Raw genomic sequence first — 16807 nt, 5'->3', positions numbered from 1 at the left:
TAATAGGCTATAATATAATTATAATATAATCTGTCGTCATCGTCGAAGGTTTTGCGTGTGGATTGAAGTGGTTTGTGCAGATCTGTGGATCTGTGGATCTGCAGTAATGCTCTCAGCAGCTGCTGTATGAGCGTCAGCCATTAGCACCTCACCGACACCTCGACTGACCCCTGAACCACACACACACACACACACACACACCTTCAGCAGCGTTTCATATCTCTGTCTGAGCTTAAGGCACTACCTACACTGTAAACAAACATTTTAAATAAAACAAAGATTATTGGGGTGATATTTCAGTCTTTCTACTTAAAATGTGCATGTTTAAATCAATGTATTACTTGTTGTTTCTTTGTAATTATTTGTGAAACTGATTACCAATTTCTGAGTGAAAACTTTAAATCACACTGTAGAGGAACAGTGTGTGGATCTGAGGTTGTTTCATACACTTTCTCTTTACTCTGCATTTCTGACTTGTTTTCCAGTACAATTGTCTTGTTTTCTGAAAAAAATATTTTGAGTTTTTGCTGAAAACAAGAAAGAAAATCTGTCAATAGGGTAATAAAAATAATCTTGTTTTTCCTTTGAATTAAGTAAAAAAATACCCCACTGACAGATATTTTTCTTGTATTAAGTATTAAGCATTTATGTGTATTTAAGCATAAATAAGTATTTTGATTTAAGAATGTTTCGATATTTGTAATGGAAAACATATGAAAGCTTGTTTCTGCCACTGAATAAAGAAATAAAAAAAGGTAATTGAGACTTTTTATCTCACAATTGTGACTTTTTTTTTTCTCTCAGAATTGTGATATATAAACAATAGAAGATTTCAATTCTTTCTTTAAAATCTTTATGGATTATCTAATCACTGTTTTTAGGAGAAATAACCAAGACTCGCTCTTACTTCTGATTTTAGTCATCAGCGTTCTGGATCTGACTTTATTTCAGTACAGCACAGAGCAGATCACAGCAGATGGTATCAGTGATGTGTCTAAGATGCATAATGTGTGTTAAAGAAAGGCAGACAGATGAATGCGATTTGTCACATGTTGACGTGTCTTTGTTGAGCCACGTCCCTCACATTTCTCTCTGTTCATCCAGCCTGTCGGGTTGCCCAATAGCGGCTGCAGAGAAACTGGCCAAAGCCCACGAGAAACATCAGTCATGTGATGGAGGCAAATCCAACCAGGCTTCAGATCGTGTGCTCAGGTAACAGACACGTCTGCTGAGATGCACACACCAACTCTAAACATCATCATGATAACAAACACGACGCTATAATAATGCAGTCAACATTCATTTAACTACAGAAGATGCAGCATAAAATGTGGCATATTACAGTTTTCCTCTGTGTATAGCACAGGAACTTACTGTTGCATATTTAGTCTTTTACAGTTAAAATTACAATCATTTTTTTACAGTGTAGGTCAAGTTGTGAATTTGCCTCTTTGTTAGAAAGTGAATATCTTACAAATAGGCAGCGATTTGTGTTGAGTTTTCTGTGCGAAGCCCATTCATCACTGGCAGCAGACACACGATTCAGCATAAACTGCTGGCTGTGTCTGTTTCAGGCCCATGTGCTTTGTGAAACAGCTGGAGATTCCACAGTACGGCTATAAAAACAACGTTCCCACTTCAACCCCGCGCTCCAACCTGGCCAAAGAGTTAGAGAAGTACTCCAAAACCAGCTTTGACTACAACAACTATGACAACACCAACAACATCTACAGCAAACGGCACACTGCTGCACCCAAGCTCCACGGTCGGGACACGCTGCCCAAGAGTGATGAGGGTAAGACATCCACACGTCTGGTTTGGGGTCAGTGAGGTTAATGAAAGAGTCTCTTCTGCTCACCAAAGCTGCATTCATTTGATCACAAATACAGTAAAATTGTGAAATATTATTACAATGTAAAATAGATGTTTTCTAAGTGAATATATATAGGAAAATATAATTTATTCCTGTGATCAAAGCTGAATTATTCCAGTCTTCAGTGTCACATGATCCTTCAGAAATCATTCTGATATGATGATTTGCTGCTCAAGAAACATTTATGATTATTATCAATGTTGTGCTGCTTCAGATTTCTGTGGAAACCCTGAAACATTTTATTTTCCAGGATTCTTTGATGAATAGAAAGTTCAAAAGAACAGAATTTATTTGAAGTAGAATCTTTTGTAAGATTATGTCTTTATTGTCACTTTTGATCAATTTAATGTGTTCTTGCCAGGGTTATTATTGTTGTTGTTGTTGTTGTTGTTAACTAAAACTAAAATAATTTAAAATAAATGTTACTGGAAATAAATTAAAATTAGTTCTTAAAAGTACTGAAATAACTAAAACTGTATAATAAAAATGACAAAAACACAAAGTTAGTAAAAAAAAAAAAAACTTTAACTAAATTAATGTGAAAACAGAAATATAAACAGAAAATGTAATTCAAAATATCAACAAAATAGTAGAATGTAAATTAGACGTGTGCCGATATTCGGTAATGCGATATATCACAATAATGAATATGCTCGATATTGTTGTTGTGGGCACTTCAAAATACGCTAAATAATAATTTATTACCAATTATTATCATTTTTATAATGCATTTATGAATACTTTCCCCATCAACCGTATAAAATGCAGAACACCGCTGTATTCTGCGTCAAAAGGACACGCGCTCAGATGTAAACAAGCCCAACGTGCACGAGAAGCACATGGCGGAACGAGTGAAAGAGCTGAATGAAAGTGCACGTTCACTCTCTGACAGCAGAGGGCGCTGATGGAACAGCAGAAATGCAGCGGTTACCCCGGAAACCCCGCAAACAAAGCAGCTGCGCTAGTGAAGTTTTTAAAATGCTTCAAACAGACATTCATTTTTTTGTAATCTCAGTGTTGTTCATCACAGCACCAAATACTTCATACTTAAAGACTAAATAGGCTATTTATTCTCAAACTTAATTTTTTTTATATTTTAATGTGGACCATAACATGCCCTAATGATTCGAAATGTATTAACATCTGTTAACATGTTAATTCATTATTACCAAACTGACAATGAAAAATGCTTATAAAGCATTAATTATTCTTAGTTAATGTTAATTTCTTAGTTACTGTTTAATAACATTACTAAAATCAAAAGAACTTATTTAATGGACCTGAGATAAACCTAACAATGATCAGTTGTGTTTCTTACTCGCATTAACAAAAAATAATATTTTCTGTAACAAATGTAGCTGTTGCTCAATCTCAGTTAATGCATTAAATAACGAGACCTTGTTTCCTGTTGTTCTTTATAGCCTAATTCGTTTGCACTTTAATCTGATTGAAAATGTTACTTTATATATTGTTGGTGTATTGTATTATTGCATTTAAACATTCAGAGTTCCTTTGTTATTACAAAAGAGTTCCTAAACCTGTTATAGTATGACAACACTTTTTTTGCAACTTATTTCAATATCGTGATAATACCTTGATAAAAGCTTCAGCAATTAATCACAACATGATAATTTGATACCGTCACATGCCTAATGTAAATAGTATGATAGTATATCACCAAAATAACCTAAACAGTAATAGTATATCAATGATACTAAAATAACACTGGTTCTTGCTGAATAAAAAAAGTATTACTTTCTTTAAAAATCAAAGTACTGACGCCAAACTTTTGAGGAAAAAAAAGTATCTGGACACTAAAGTCACACTTTAAAATGCCTTTTTAATGAGCTTTTCTCAGAATTTACTTCATTTTTTGAGCCATTTTTGTAATTACTTTAAACAGCTGTACTGTGACAAATTTATTAAATATATTTTTAACTCTATTTATTAAACAAACAGGAAATAAAGAAATGTATTTTCTATGGTGATGGCGTAAATGGCCTTCAATGGAAATTGCAAGGATCTTATAGCACCATAATTTATCTTATCAACGTGAACATTTGTAGAAATAAAATATGTCATATAAAAAATGTTTGGGTTTAACTGGAAGGTTTTGGCCACCGATCACATTAAAAAAATAATGCAAGTAATTATAAACAATAACAAAAATATCTAAAACAAGTTCAACCATATTCATCTTTTAGTTTGAATGTTTTTTTATATATATATTTCCATTTTCATTTTAGTTTCTGTAAGTTTTAGGTTTTTTTTTTTGTTGTTGTAATTTTAATAGTTTTTTATATGTCTATTTAGTTCATTTTTTAAATTCATTTTTTTATTTCAGTTTTAGTTATTTCATCAAGTTAAACTAAATGAAAATGAGAAACGTTTCTTTGGCAACTAGCTGAAATAATATAAGCTTAAGTTTTTAAAATATTTTGTTGTAGTTAACGTTTATTTCATTTCAGGTTAAATTTTAAATGGTTTCAGTTAAATGAGTCCTGCAGGAATGATGCCAAATCCCGGAAGATTAATTCGCCGCTGGTTCCTTCGAGATTTTCCTATGGCTTTTTATAATGGGGTTTTTAAATGTATGAATAAAATGAGGCATGTGGTAACCATAACTTGACGATACAGCGTAAACTGCACACCCTCACATCCCAAACACTCTTATATATTTACTTATTAGAAACATACGCTCTATAAAATAAACATGAGCGCTTCAAAATTTGTTTCCAATATGGGTGTATAAACAATTATGTCTATAACTTTTTATATGTCTTCTTTTTAAATGCTAGATCAATTATATTCATTTTAAATATATGTCTCTTGGTTTGGTATTCTGTTGTCCAGTGAAGACGGAGAGTTTAAGTTTGTCTTTAGTGTCCAGATACTGTTTGATCATTATCATCACCATGACTCTCAGACATGTGACTGCTAATTTCTGAGACGGCTAGATGCGTTTGGCGAGGAACTCAACCCTGTTAGAAAAGCCTCTGAGATCTTCCCTCACTGTATTTCTGAGCTATGGAAATGTATGGAAATGATCTGGAGGCAGATGCATAATGAATGAGGCGGTTTAGGCAAATCACAGTCTGGATTTAGGGCTGCTGCTAATTGCAATTCTGTGCGCAAGACTGTGAGATCCCCGGCCATGCTTTAATGACCAGACTGGAGGGAGAAGATAGAGAGAGAGAGAGAGAGAGAGATGGCAGCAGGACGCCAGTGGGAGATGTCACTTTGATGCCCAGCTGGTGTTGTGGCTCATTGTGTCTTTTGTCAAATTGTAGAGAGTGTCTCTCCGTCTCTCACTTACATCCCAACACCCCCTCATCATTTAACATCTCCTCATAATCATCAAAATCATCATAATAAACAAGACATTCCCTCCTAAAGGGATTTGACTACAGACACTAACACCTGAGCTTCGATTTACACTTTATTTACAGGACACGCACCTATAGTGTACTTACCCATGAAAGCACTGAGTGATATAGGTGATAACACTTTATTTTACAGTGTCCGTTACACATTTTACATGTACTTACTATAGTAACAACAGTAAATTAGGCACAAATACAACCCTAAACTAAACCCTAACTCTAATTACATGTTGTTAATGATTATAACTTAGTCAAGTCAAGTCACCTTTATTTATACAGCGCTTTTTACAATGCAGATTGTGTCAAAGCAGCTGTACAGTGATAACTGGTGCATTATTTTGGCTGCACAGCAGCTCTTAAAAAATAGTGTCAATGCAGGCAGATCAAAGCACTGTTGAATAAATGTCAAGTCAAATGTCAAGTGTCCCCGACTAAGCAAGCCAAAGGCGACAGCGGCAAGGAACCCAAACTCCATCAGGTGACATCAGGTGGCAAACAAGTGGCAAATAGGTGTTAAAATGGAGAAAAAAACCTTGGGAGAAACCAGGCTTAGTCAGGCTTGTCTATGAAACCTATGTTATTCTGCGGACACCACTTAGACAGCCAGCCACTGAGTGATGATAATCACTCCAACGAACAGGAAGGGGACCAGAGCAAATTACTTCTCCTGACATCATACTTGCGAGTTCACACACCTCTTTAATGTTAATTTTAGTGATCTCCGAATGGCCAAGTCGAACATCATTAGTGCCGACATGAATAATAATTTTAGAGTATTTACAATTAGCATTAGCTAGCACTTTTAAATTTGCTTTGATGTCAGGTGCTCTGGCTCCCGGCAAACATGTGACTATTACTATGTTAATAATTAATTGAACTTTAACTAAATATAAAATAACAAAGGAGAAAACATAAAAACTAACTGAAACTAAGAATGAAAGCTATAATAGTATCTCAGTGAATAATGCCGGTGTGTTTTGAGATCTGTCCCGTAAGCGTGACGGCCCGGCTCTGTGTGTCCCGACAGCTAAACGCTACTGCAAGAGCTCGAGCTCGGCGAGCAGCACCACGAGCAGCTACGGCCCCAGCAGCAGCAGCAGCCTGAGCTGTGGAGGAGGAGGAGCGAGAGGAGGAGAGAGCAGCGCCAGCAGCACCTGCAGCAAGAGCAGCTTCGACTACACACACGACATGGAGGCGGCGCACATGGCCGCCACCGCCATCCTCAACCTCTCCACCCGCTGCAGGGAGATGCCTCAGAGCCTGAGCGGGAAACCCCTGGAGATCTGCGCACAGGTACACACACGCCCCCAGTGAGTGTGTGTGTGTGTGTGTGTGTGTGTGTGTGTGCAGTCATGTCACAATATAAAGCGCTTTTATGTTTGCTCAGTTTACATTACCATTATTATTATTTTATTATTTATATATCCTTATTGTATATTTAACATATTTACATTTATGCATTTGGCAGACGCTTTTATCCACTTACATTGTATTATACTATACATTTGTATCTGAGTATGTGTAATCCCTGGGATCGAACCCATGACCTTGGCATTGCTAGTGCCATGCTCTAACCACTGAGCTACAGGAACAAATAATTCATCTGAAGATAACAAAGGAGAAAACATAAAAACTAACTGAAACTAAGAATGAAAGCTATAATAGTATCTCAGTGAATAATGCCGGTGTGTTTTGAGATCTGTCCCGTTTGGATCTTCAAATTGGCGAGGTTTAAAAAGACGTGGGCAAGTGATTTCCGTCAGTTGTCCGAAACGCGCACGTGGGTGTTGCATCACAGCGCGCATATGTACTTAAAACGCTCTATTTTCGTGCACTAATTTTGTTCTTAATATACTAAAGATTCTTCTTTACTACTTCTTTAGATAATCTTAAGAACATCTAAGTGTACTCAACCTGAATGTGCTTTTAATATACCATCTCTATATTTAAAAAATGTATTTAGTTACCACTTGTAATATACTATGGGTTCAAGTGTGCTATAAGTGGTGACCAATTACTGATTTGATGTGATAATCTGTGTTGATTAATTTGCTAATAAACATTTGTGGTAATTTCCCGCTTTGTAAACACGAAACCTGCGAGAATGTGTAAAATTATGCGTAATACCCACGCCAAAATTTAGACCCTGTATGGTATCGATTTAATACTGATATACCGGTATTAGATTGTGTTATCGACCCATCCCTAACAGGGACACACAGCAACACACAAACATGCCAGATATTAAAAATAAAAGGATTACAATGTAAAAGATTATTATTGTGTGCATAAAGATAAAAATGCTTTGGAGGAATGCGGCTTGTCCCGTAGATGGTCTGCTCGTGCTCTTTAACCTCGTGCACAAGAAGATCTGTTTCCGCTCGCAAATTCCGCCATGTAAACAGTGAATCCGTCATGGCACAGGCGCAGCTGGCTTTCAAAGGGAATGGGAGACGAGACTCTGATTGGTTTATTGCACGTTACGCCTAAAACACACCCATGACTCATTAAGAGACTAGGGACAACCCTTTTAGACCATACACCTGGCGCGCCAACCATTTTTCCCATCCTTAAACTAGGGTCGGACACATTTGGCACTTATACTAAAATCTCTTGCAACTCTCTGACTCATTCACTCATAAAGTTTTGCTGCGTATTGTAACTTTCACTCAATCCATATTTATGCACTAATGGACCCTTTCTCAATACCAAATACAGCATATTTATATAAAATAATATTTATTGAACAGCTATATTTAAATTAACAACTATAGCCATTATAAATGACAGTAGGAAACACAATTGTACAATTCAGTCAAACGTAAAGAAGCAGTGCTCTACAGGATGTGTTAAATATAGCCTTAATATTAAATTATTAAATTTAACATAGCCCAAATCAATTTGCTCTGGAACAAGTATTAGATTAATAAGACCAAAGATTGTCTATTTTATGTAACCAAAATGATTCATAGCTCATGTTTAACCACTATAAGAGTCTAAACAAATTGTAAAATAGGCGATATGATTAAATATGAGTCATATTTCAGGTTTAAACAATTACATTCTCACCTAACCCCATTCTGGGTACAACAAGTGTAGTATTTGTAAAACAAATTACAGTGGATTCGCTCGGCCGCCATGACAGCCGCTTTGAGCGGAGTGACACAAACAGTGAAAAGGTAGGAGTGCTGTTATCACTGGAATATCGCACGGCTCTGACCGCGTGTTGGTGTTGACTCAGTTCTGTTATGCTGGGAGAACTCAGACATGAGGGAGAGCTGGATCCAAACGCAGCTGAGGGGGGTTAAGAGAATGACACACACACACACACACACACACACACACACACACACACACACACACACACACACACACACACACACACACCAAAACAGAATAAATCCGCAGAAACAGAACTGAGTCAACACCAACACTAACACACAGTCACGTAAGACAAGACCTGACAAAGAGCAGTGAGGTTTAAATACACAAGATAACAAGAGGCTGACGAGGACAGGTGAAGGTGATGTGTAGTCATGGAAACAATCCAGTAACAAGGTAGGCAAAGCAACAAGGGAACCAGGAACACAGTAAACACAGGAAGTGAATACAGCAACAAAAGGAACAGAAAACACTTCATCTTAAAAGTCCTAAAACAAAATGGGGGAAACAAGACAGGAATGTAAAAATAGATGTAATTACAGAAATTAATTACAGATGTAATTACATGCAGGTAAGTACATTGTTAAAAACATGTGTGTACACAGTAATCAAATGATTAATTTAAATGTTAGTACATAGTAGTTAAAGACACTTAATGTAAAAAAAAGTGTATATGTAACAAGTTTTCTTTATTTATGGTAAATAAACTCAATTAAACACTGACTAACAACATGTTTTTAGATTTATCTTAAATGAAAATTCTACTTCCATATTACTAACTAAAATATAATGGTATAATGTTTCTAGATATGATTCAGGATGGAGTCTATGGGATCATAAGTCTAGTTACTTAATAATAATATCAGATATCCCCTGTGATACAAGATGATGTGAGTGATTTGCATAGGAAAACACTGCTAATTATTATTGTAAATATTTTATTTGCACGTAAATATTTGTATTCATGACCATTCTTCTAGTGTGTGAAAGCATAATTGAAGGACCACGGCAAAATTAGAAATACAATACAAATGAAAAACAATACAATAATAATATTTAAAGAGCACCTATTCTCATTTTCTCCATCTTCATCTTTGTTTAGTGTGTAATGTTGCTGTTTGAGCATGAAGAGTTCTTCTCTACATCAGTGTCAGTGTTTCTGAACTCCATCTTGAGTTTTCTTCACAATATTCCTCATTTAAATAATTCATGCGCAGAATAAAGGGGCGGGGCCTGGTTGAGTGAGTTAGTAGTGTGTTGAAACTGGCGGTTATGGTAAGGGGCGGGACATTTCCCAAACACCAATCACAACACACTGCTCCAGCCGACCAATCAGAGCACATTGTGCTTTTCAGAAGGAGGGGCTTCATAGAGACAGGAAGTAAACAGAGCGTTACTGACAGACTGGGAAGTAGTGATGGGAAGTTCGGTTCTTTTCCGCGAACCGGTTCTTTCGGACAGTTCGATTCAATAAACCGGTTGAAAAAAACGGTTCACCGGTTCTTTTACGCTCCGACTTAATGACGGCATCCGCGATGACGTCGTCTATCACGGGCCGGTGTTATGAAATATTCGGTGTCTGAGATTTTCGGTGACACTGGGCGGAGCTTACATGAATATTCTCAAATCGGACACGTCCGAAAGAAGCGGTTCTCGGTTGTGTACTGGTGATCCGAAAAACCGTTGCAACCGATTCTACTCGAGAACGAGAACCGTGACAGGCCGTGTATGTTCGTTTGTGTGCGCCGCACATGCTCACTCATATCAGCTGCTCTGCTGCTCGTGCTCATCATCATCAGTTCTCTCTTCACAGCAGGTTAAGTCACTGTACTTTCGGATTAACTGAATAACTACGGGATGTTGGTTTATTTTGAGAGGTAGTGTCAGGCACGTCAAAAAGTGAGTAACTTTAGTAATTTGTGGATTCGTGTTTGCTAACTGGAGATGTGAACTGTTTGGAACGATTCAGAACGATTTGGTGAACTGGTTCAACCAGTTCACTGAAAAGAACCAGTTAAAAAGAACGATTCGTTCGTGAACCGGACATCACTACTGGGAAGAGAGGAGCTGCAACAATGGAGAATATGAGGAGAATAATCAACATTCAATCTAGTAGAGCCCAAAACAACATCAAGACTTTTTTCACCATCGTGAAAACTAGCAATTGTATAAACAGACAAAGTGAGTTTTGCCGCACATCAGATGAGCTCCTGCTAATGCTCGGAAGGAAGATGGAGTCGATTAAAGGTGCCCTAGATTATGTTTTTAAAAGATGTAATATAAGTCTAAGGTGTCCCCTGAATGTGTCTGTGAAGTTTCAGCTCAAAATACCCCATAGATTTTTTTTTATAAATTTTTTTTAACTGCCTATTTTGGGGCATCATTATAAACGTGCCGATTTAGGCTACGGCCCCTTTAAATCTGGTGCTCTCCGCCCACGCTTGCCTTAAACAGCATAAACAAAGTTCACACAGCTAATATAACCCTCAAAATGGATCTTTACAAAGTGTTCGTCATGCATGCGTCGGATTATGTGAGTATTGTATACTGTTATATTGTTTACATTTGATTCTGAATGAGTTTGAGGCTGTGCTCCGTGGCTAACGGCTAATGCTACACTGTTGGAGAGATTTATAAAGAATGAAGTTGTGTTTATGAATTATACAGACTGCAAGTGTTTAATAATGAAAATAGCGACGGCTCTCTTGTCTCCGTGAATACAGTAAGAAACGATGGTAACTTTAACCACATTTAACAGTACATTAGCAACATGCTAATGAAACATTTAGAAAGACAATTTACAAATATCACTAAAAATATCATGATATCATGGATCATGTCAGTTATTATTGCTCCATCTGCCATTTTTCGCTGTTGTTCTTGCTTGCTTACCTAGTCTGTTGATTCAGACGTTGATCCAGATGTTTTGCCCTTGTCTAATGCCTTTCATAATGATAATGTTGGGGCCGTGGGCTGGCATATGCAAATATTGGGGGCGTACATATTAATGATCCCGACTGTTACGTAACAGTTATGTTGAGATTCACCTGTTCTTCGAAGGTCTTTTAAACAAATGAGATTTATATAAGAAGGAGGAAACAATGGAGTTTGAGACTCACTGTATGTCATTTCCATGTACTGAACTCTTGTTATTCAACTATGCCAAGATAAATTCAATTTTTCATTCGAGGGCACCTTTAAAAGTGATGCTGAACACACCATGAATGTTATGTGTGTGTGATATAGGAATCATATCCTCACATGAACACACACTCGATGCAGAGCATGAAATAAGAGAGAGGAAACATGGAGGCACCTCCAGCGAGTGATGGCTTCTCTCTCTCTCTCTGCAGTAGAGGATGGGCTGATCTGCCTGCAGCAGTGCTCTTCTCTCTGTCATAGCTTCAGTGTGTGACGCTTCCTCTCCATCTGCATCTCCGCTCAACACATTTATTTCAGTGCAGTATTCATGCAGTCCCTCGTCTCACGGTGGAGCCGGATCGCTTGTTAAGCATGACTTCTCAGCTGCTTTAGCTTCAGGACTCTGATTTTACGTTGGGCAATAAATGGTGACTCAAAATAGCACCAGAACAACATTACCCTTAAAATCAAATATTACCGTCCACTGCATAGGCTCAACATTATGAAAAATGATTAATATGACAGGCTGAATTGACATTTTAGCTTTGCACTGTATTTATAGATATTAATATATGACTATATATAATACATAATTTTATATTTATTAATATATATATATCAAAACGACCAATTCTTGTTTATTTTTTGGAATATTGCAGTATTTATTATGAATGATTTATCCATGCACATAATTATTATTTTTTTAATTCATGTGTTTTGTAATCTTGAAACAGAATATCTTCCTCTTGCAGCATCTCTTCTCTTCTCTGATGATGAGGGCGGGGCAACCTGTCACTCACATGAGATCCACCAATAGCAAACCACAACCATCCAATCAATTCCCCACAGACAAAATCAAGCCCCGCCCTACATTTGCTCTTGTTTGTGAAGTGTTTCACTTGGATATACAGCACAATAGGGAAGACTATTGCAATTTTCATTTCATGTCGACTTTAAAACAAGAAAAAAAAACATCTGTCAATGGGGTAAGAAAACTAAACTAAATTTAATGGGGTCACGAAATGAGTCAAATTTTCCGTGATCTTTTAACATATAAAAGTTTTTTTGTACCATTTAAAAAATCTTGCAAGTTTCAAAGCTTAAAACGTCATATTTAAACGTCCTTATCATAAACAATTATTTCATTATTTATTTGTTAATATTTGCACTCTTGTTATGAATATAATCCACATATCATAAATGTTAATCAAAAAAGTGATAAAAAAAGTATTGCTTATGGCTTATGATGCTGTAGCACTTGCTATATGAAACACCCTGCAGTTTTCATATGTTACATGCATATTTTGTTGAAAAATAAAACTTAAAATAAGACACCATAGGCCTCGCCCACTGGCGTTCAGTTTCTTAACGACTGACCACGTCTACACCAGATACGAGCGTTACATTTCATTGCGTCAAAAGCTAATAGAACCCATTATCATCTCTGACGCTGGATACAGTACACAGATGTGTGTTCAGAGTCTGACTACAGGACGAATGGAAGCTTAAAGGAACATTTGCTTTGATGCGTCCTGTTTGAGCAGCTCACTTGTGTCTCTGTACAGACTTCAGAAGGACACCCGTCTGAGAAACAAGTACATGTTTGATTTTAATGGAGCCCCAGATCGTGTTGGAAGATTATGTTTGTTCGGAGCATTTGACTGCAGATTGTTTTGTAAATGAGGCACAGTGTAATGAAGAAACTTTTGTTGAAAGCTGACTGTATTGGATCTGACAGCAGATTAAAAACAGATCATTTCAGACAGAGAGTCAGAATGAGGGTTGAAAATAATCATTTTTCTGCGTTTGTTTTGATTTAGGAATGTTTGTATATTTGAACTGGAAAACAAGAGAAAATACTGAGTGAGGGGATCATTTTATGCAGTGGTCTTGTTTCCATTCGTCTCTCTCGCTCTCTAATTGGAGCAGCTTTAGTTGAGGCTGCAACAGGAAGTGGAGCTGTGGGACGTGACCTCTTTGCTTCGCTGTCACTTCCTTCGGGGGTTCCCGTAGTAACAGAGGTCAGGGTGACAGCGAGAGCTCCTCCTCATCCCTCACTAATTACATCTGATGTCTTCGCTCTGCATAACTAAATTTACTGAGATCTGTTTCGATACAAACCACATTCATAATGTACACCCTCATCTTCAGTATCTCTCATTTACTTTTTCCATCTCGTGAAACTCAAACTGTGCAGATTTTTCATTAAATATATGTTTTTTAATTGTACATTTTTGAACTTCAGTCTCTAAAATGTAAAATGTTGTGACTGTATTTTTTATGGTAAATTTCTGGCAACCACAGCTACTTCTTTTAACTGTTTGTGGAACAGAAGGCTGAAATATTTTTCTGTAACCGACACACACACACACACACACACACACACACACATCAGCAGAGAGGAGCTTACGATCTTTATAATCCAGCTCTGAGAGCAGAGAGAGGTTGGTTTAGTTCAGAGGTCTAAGGCTGCTGGAGCTCCTGATGCAGATGCCTTCAGAAACTCCTCCGTCAGCCTCTGTTATCTGTCTTCACTATAAGAACATGGTGCTTTTACTGGTAAATCTGAGTAAAGTCTGTCAGAGAGCACTGTAAGTTAGTATTCTTCAGTATGCCATTTTATAAGATATATTACACTCATATTACTCTAGATTGTTACATTTTCTGAGTGATGATGGCTCATGTGAAACTCATCACCATTGGGAGCGTTGCTAGGGGGTTGCTATGGTGCTTTCTAGCGTCTTTTTGTTGTTGTTGTTGTTGTTTTTTCATTCGGCTGGTGAAAACATAATTGATCAGAAAAGTAATTGCAAAAGTCTCCTCATTAAGCCAAATTTCTACATTCCTTTTTTCTGTATGGTACAAAAAGTCACATTTCATTGGAATGATGTTGAAATAACCAAATATGGAGATGCATGATAAAGAACATATAATTATGATTTTTATTATTATTATTGTTTTGCACTGCTGGTCTGTTGAAGAAATGTGTCCTAAAATGTTTTAAGCACCATATTTCAGGTGATGCTGAAGAGCTTGTTTGATAACCAGAAACGTGAAAGGTATCTCACACAGCTGCAGAGGAGATTCACACACACACACACACACACATTTTGTCACGTCACCACACCGCCATCTAGTGTATGGCAGCACAGATTTCCGTCTCCTCCTAGTTCTATAATTTCCCTTTCTTATCTTCATGACAGCGAAGTCTGGCTGTAAATCCTGCTGTTCTAAAGGCATTTTGCTGAAATCTAAAAGTCTCACTGATGCTGTGCGACTGGCAGATTAATTCTCACATCCTCTGGCGTGTTAATTGTGGAAGGACTGATTGATGTGCTCCTCAACATCAACGAATGCTTTTCCATTTGCATACAAATTGAGTGTGGGGAGCAACTGTGTATTTTTAAAGTGAAGGACTTCATGTGTGAATGTGACAGTGAAAGAAAGCTGATTGACAGATGGTTGGATGGGTGGTTCTGTCAAGAAATACATTTAAATACAATTATATATATATATAGTTCTCAATAGTTGCTATGGTGTCTGTTTAGTGTCCTTATTTAGCATGTGTGTTTATACTCCCTTTTCTGCTCAGTCGCTTGTCGATTCTCGTTGATGTTTAATGTGGTTGTTTATGTTCTGCCTGAGTTCACTAAGTAAAGACTGTGTGTTTCACCTTCACCTTCATCGTGTGCTTTCCATAACCACCTTACCGTGACACAAATCATCATATTAGAATGATTTCTGAAGGATCATGTGACACTGAAGACTGGAGTAATGATGCTGAAAATTCAGCTTTGATCACAGGAATAAATTACACTTTACTTTATATTAATATATAATTTGAAATAATATTCCACAATATTACAATTTTTACTGTATTTTTGATCAAATAAATGCACCCTTGGAGAGCAGAAGAGACTCTTTCAAAAACATTCAACAATCTTACCGATCAAAGTGTAAGTCACTTTGTTGAGCCCTCCAAAAAATAGCTATAATATTATCATATATTTGCAATCTCACAAAAAATGCTACAGTCAATAGAGTAAGAGGGTCTCAAAATTATTTGAACTATCAGAAATGATTACAGAATGGAGACATTTAAAGCAGTTTATAATTAAAAGCAGTGGTGCCGAAACAAGTAATAGTAACACGTCTCTGTTTCTCTTTCTGGCTTTGTCGTTACAGTCTGACGATCTGGATCCCTTCCAGGACATTTTAGAGGACAGCGCATACACTACCGATGTCGGCATTCCCAGCCCCAAACCAAAATTCCCACCTTGCAAAGAAAGCAAAAAGGACCTGTTAACGTAAGCAGCACGGGGGGATGATGTGATCAGCCACCGCACCCTGTTTCACAAGCCTCTGCCTTCACACGTCTCTTCCTGTTCTACTTCTCTCCTTTGTCTTCTCTCACTCTGCTTTAGAGCTCAGCACTACTGCATGCCACACAAACGTAGAGTCAGGATGCCGAGTGGGCTTACTTTTATAATGCTTTATGGATTTTAAACATCATTTCATTCGACCTGTTCATGGCTCAGCTTCTCTGTAGGTTGTGATGTGATTTTAGGCCTCACGCACTCTTGCAGACAGTGAAGCTAAACTGGAAACAATGAACGATAAAAACAGCATCGTAGATATTTGGGCAACACTTTGCGTTAACAGCCAATCAGAGTTCAAGTTCAACTAGACACTAATGCATAGGCTGTTACTGGACCCAACAGTTATCCGAATTAGAGCTGTCAATTTAACACATTCAGTTGATGATTGTTTTAGGGCTGGGCGATATGACGATATATAATGATGATACCAGTGATCCTCAAGATTAAATATAGCTATATTGTATTTATAGTGTTGTCTAGCACATATATCACTGCCGCAGTGACTCGGACACACGTCTGAGCATTCAAAAGCCATTAAGAGATTTAATGTTGGTTGATTTCGTTCTGTTAAGAGATTTAAATGTTGGTCTGTTTTGTTAAGAGATTCTTTATAAATGTAATATTTTTTCATGGTATCATTGTTTCCTGTTCTGTTTCCTTTGTTGGCATTGGTTACCATGGTTACTCATTGTTTTATTAATGCACCTCACCTGTTTCTGTTTTCTTTCATTGGTTTTGCTGGTATATATTGAGGCTGTTTTCTGTTAGTTTTTGTTCTGTTCTCGTCAATGTAAGATGGTGATTCTGTGTGCATTTTTTGATATTATTGAATCTTGAGTATTTGGGGATTTTTGGGATTTTGAAACCCA

The 16807-nt window shown here is 37.1% G+C and overlaps 1 protein-coding gene across 3 annotated transcripts in view; it reads left to right on the top strand.

Moving 5' to 3' along the window:
- Nucleotides 1-16807, top strand: part of myt1lb (myelin transcription factor 1-like, b) — a 141930-nt gene that overhangs the window by 107074 nt on the left and 18049 nt on the right. For all 3 annotated transcript variants that reach the window (XM_048190326.1, XM_048190325.1, XM_048190327.1), the window contains exons 10-13: nucleotides 1105-1212; nucleotides 1575-1795; nucleotides 6284-6549; nucleotides 15745-15866. In XM_048190326.1, the coding sequence (XP_048046283.1) occupies nucleotides 1105-1212; nucleotides 1575-1795; nucleotides 6284-6549; nucleotides 15745-15866 (717 nt within the window). The remainder of the gene's footprint in view (nucleotides 1-1104; nucleotides 1213-1574; nucleotides 1796-6283; nucleotides 6550-15744; nucleotides 15867-16807) is intronic.

Source organism: Megalobrama amblycephala, linkage group LG5 (assembly GCF_018812025.1).
Source record: "Megalobrama amblycephala isolate DHTTF-2021 linkage group LG5, ASM1881202v1, whole genome shotgun sequence".
NCBI classification, from domain to species: Eukaryota; Metazoa; Chordata; class Actinopteri; order Cypriniformes; family Xenocyprididae; genus Megalobrama; species Megalobrama amblycephala.
This window is presented reverse-complemented; position numbering and strand designations above follow the sequence as displayed.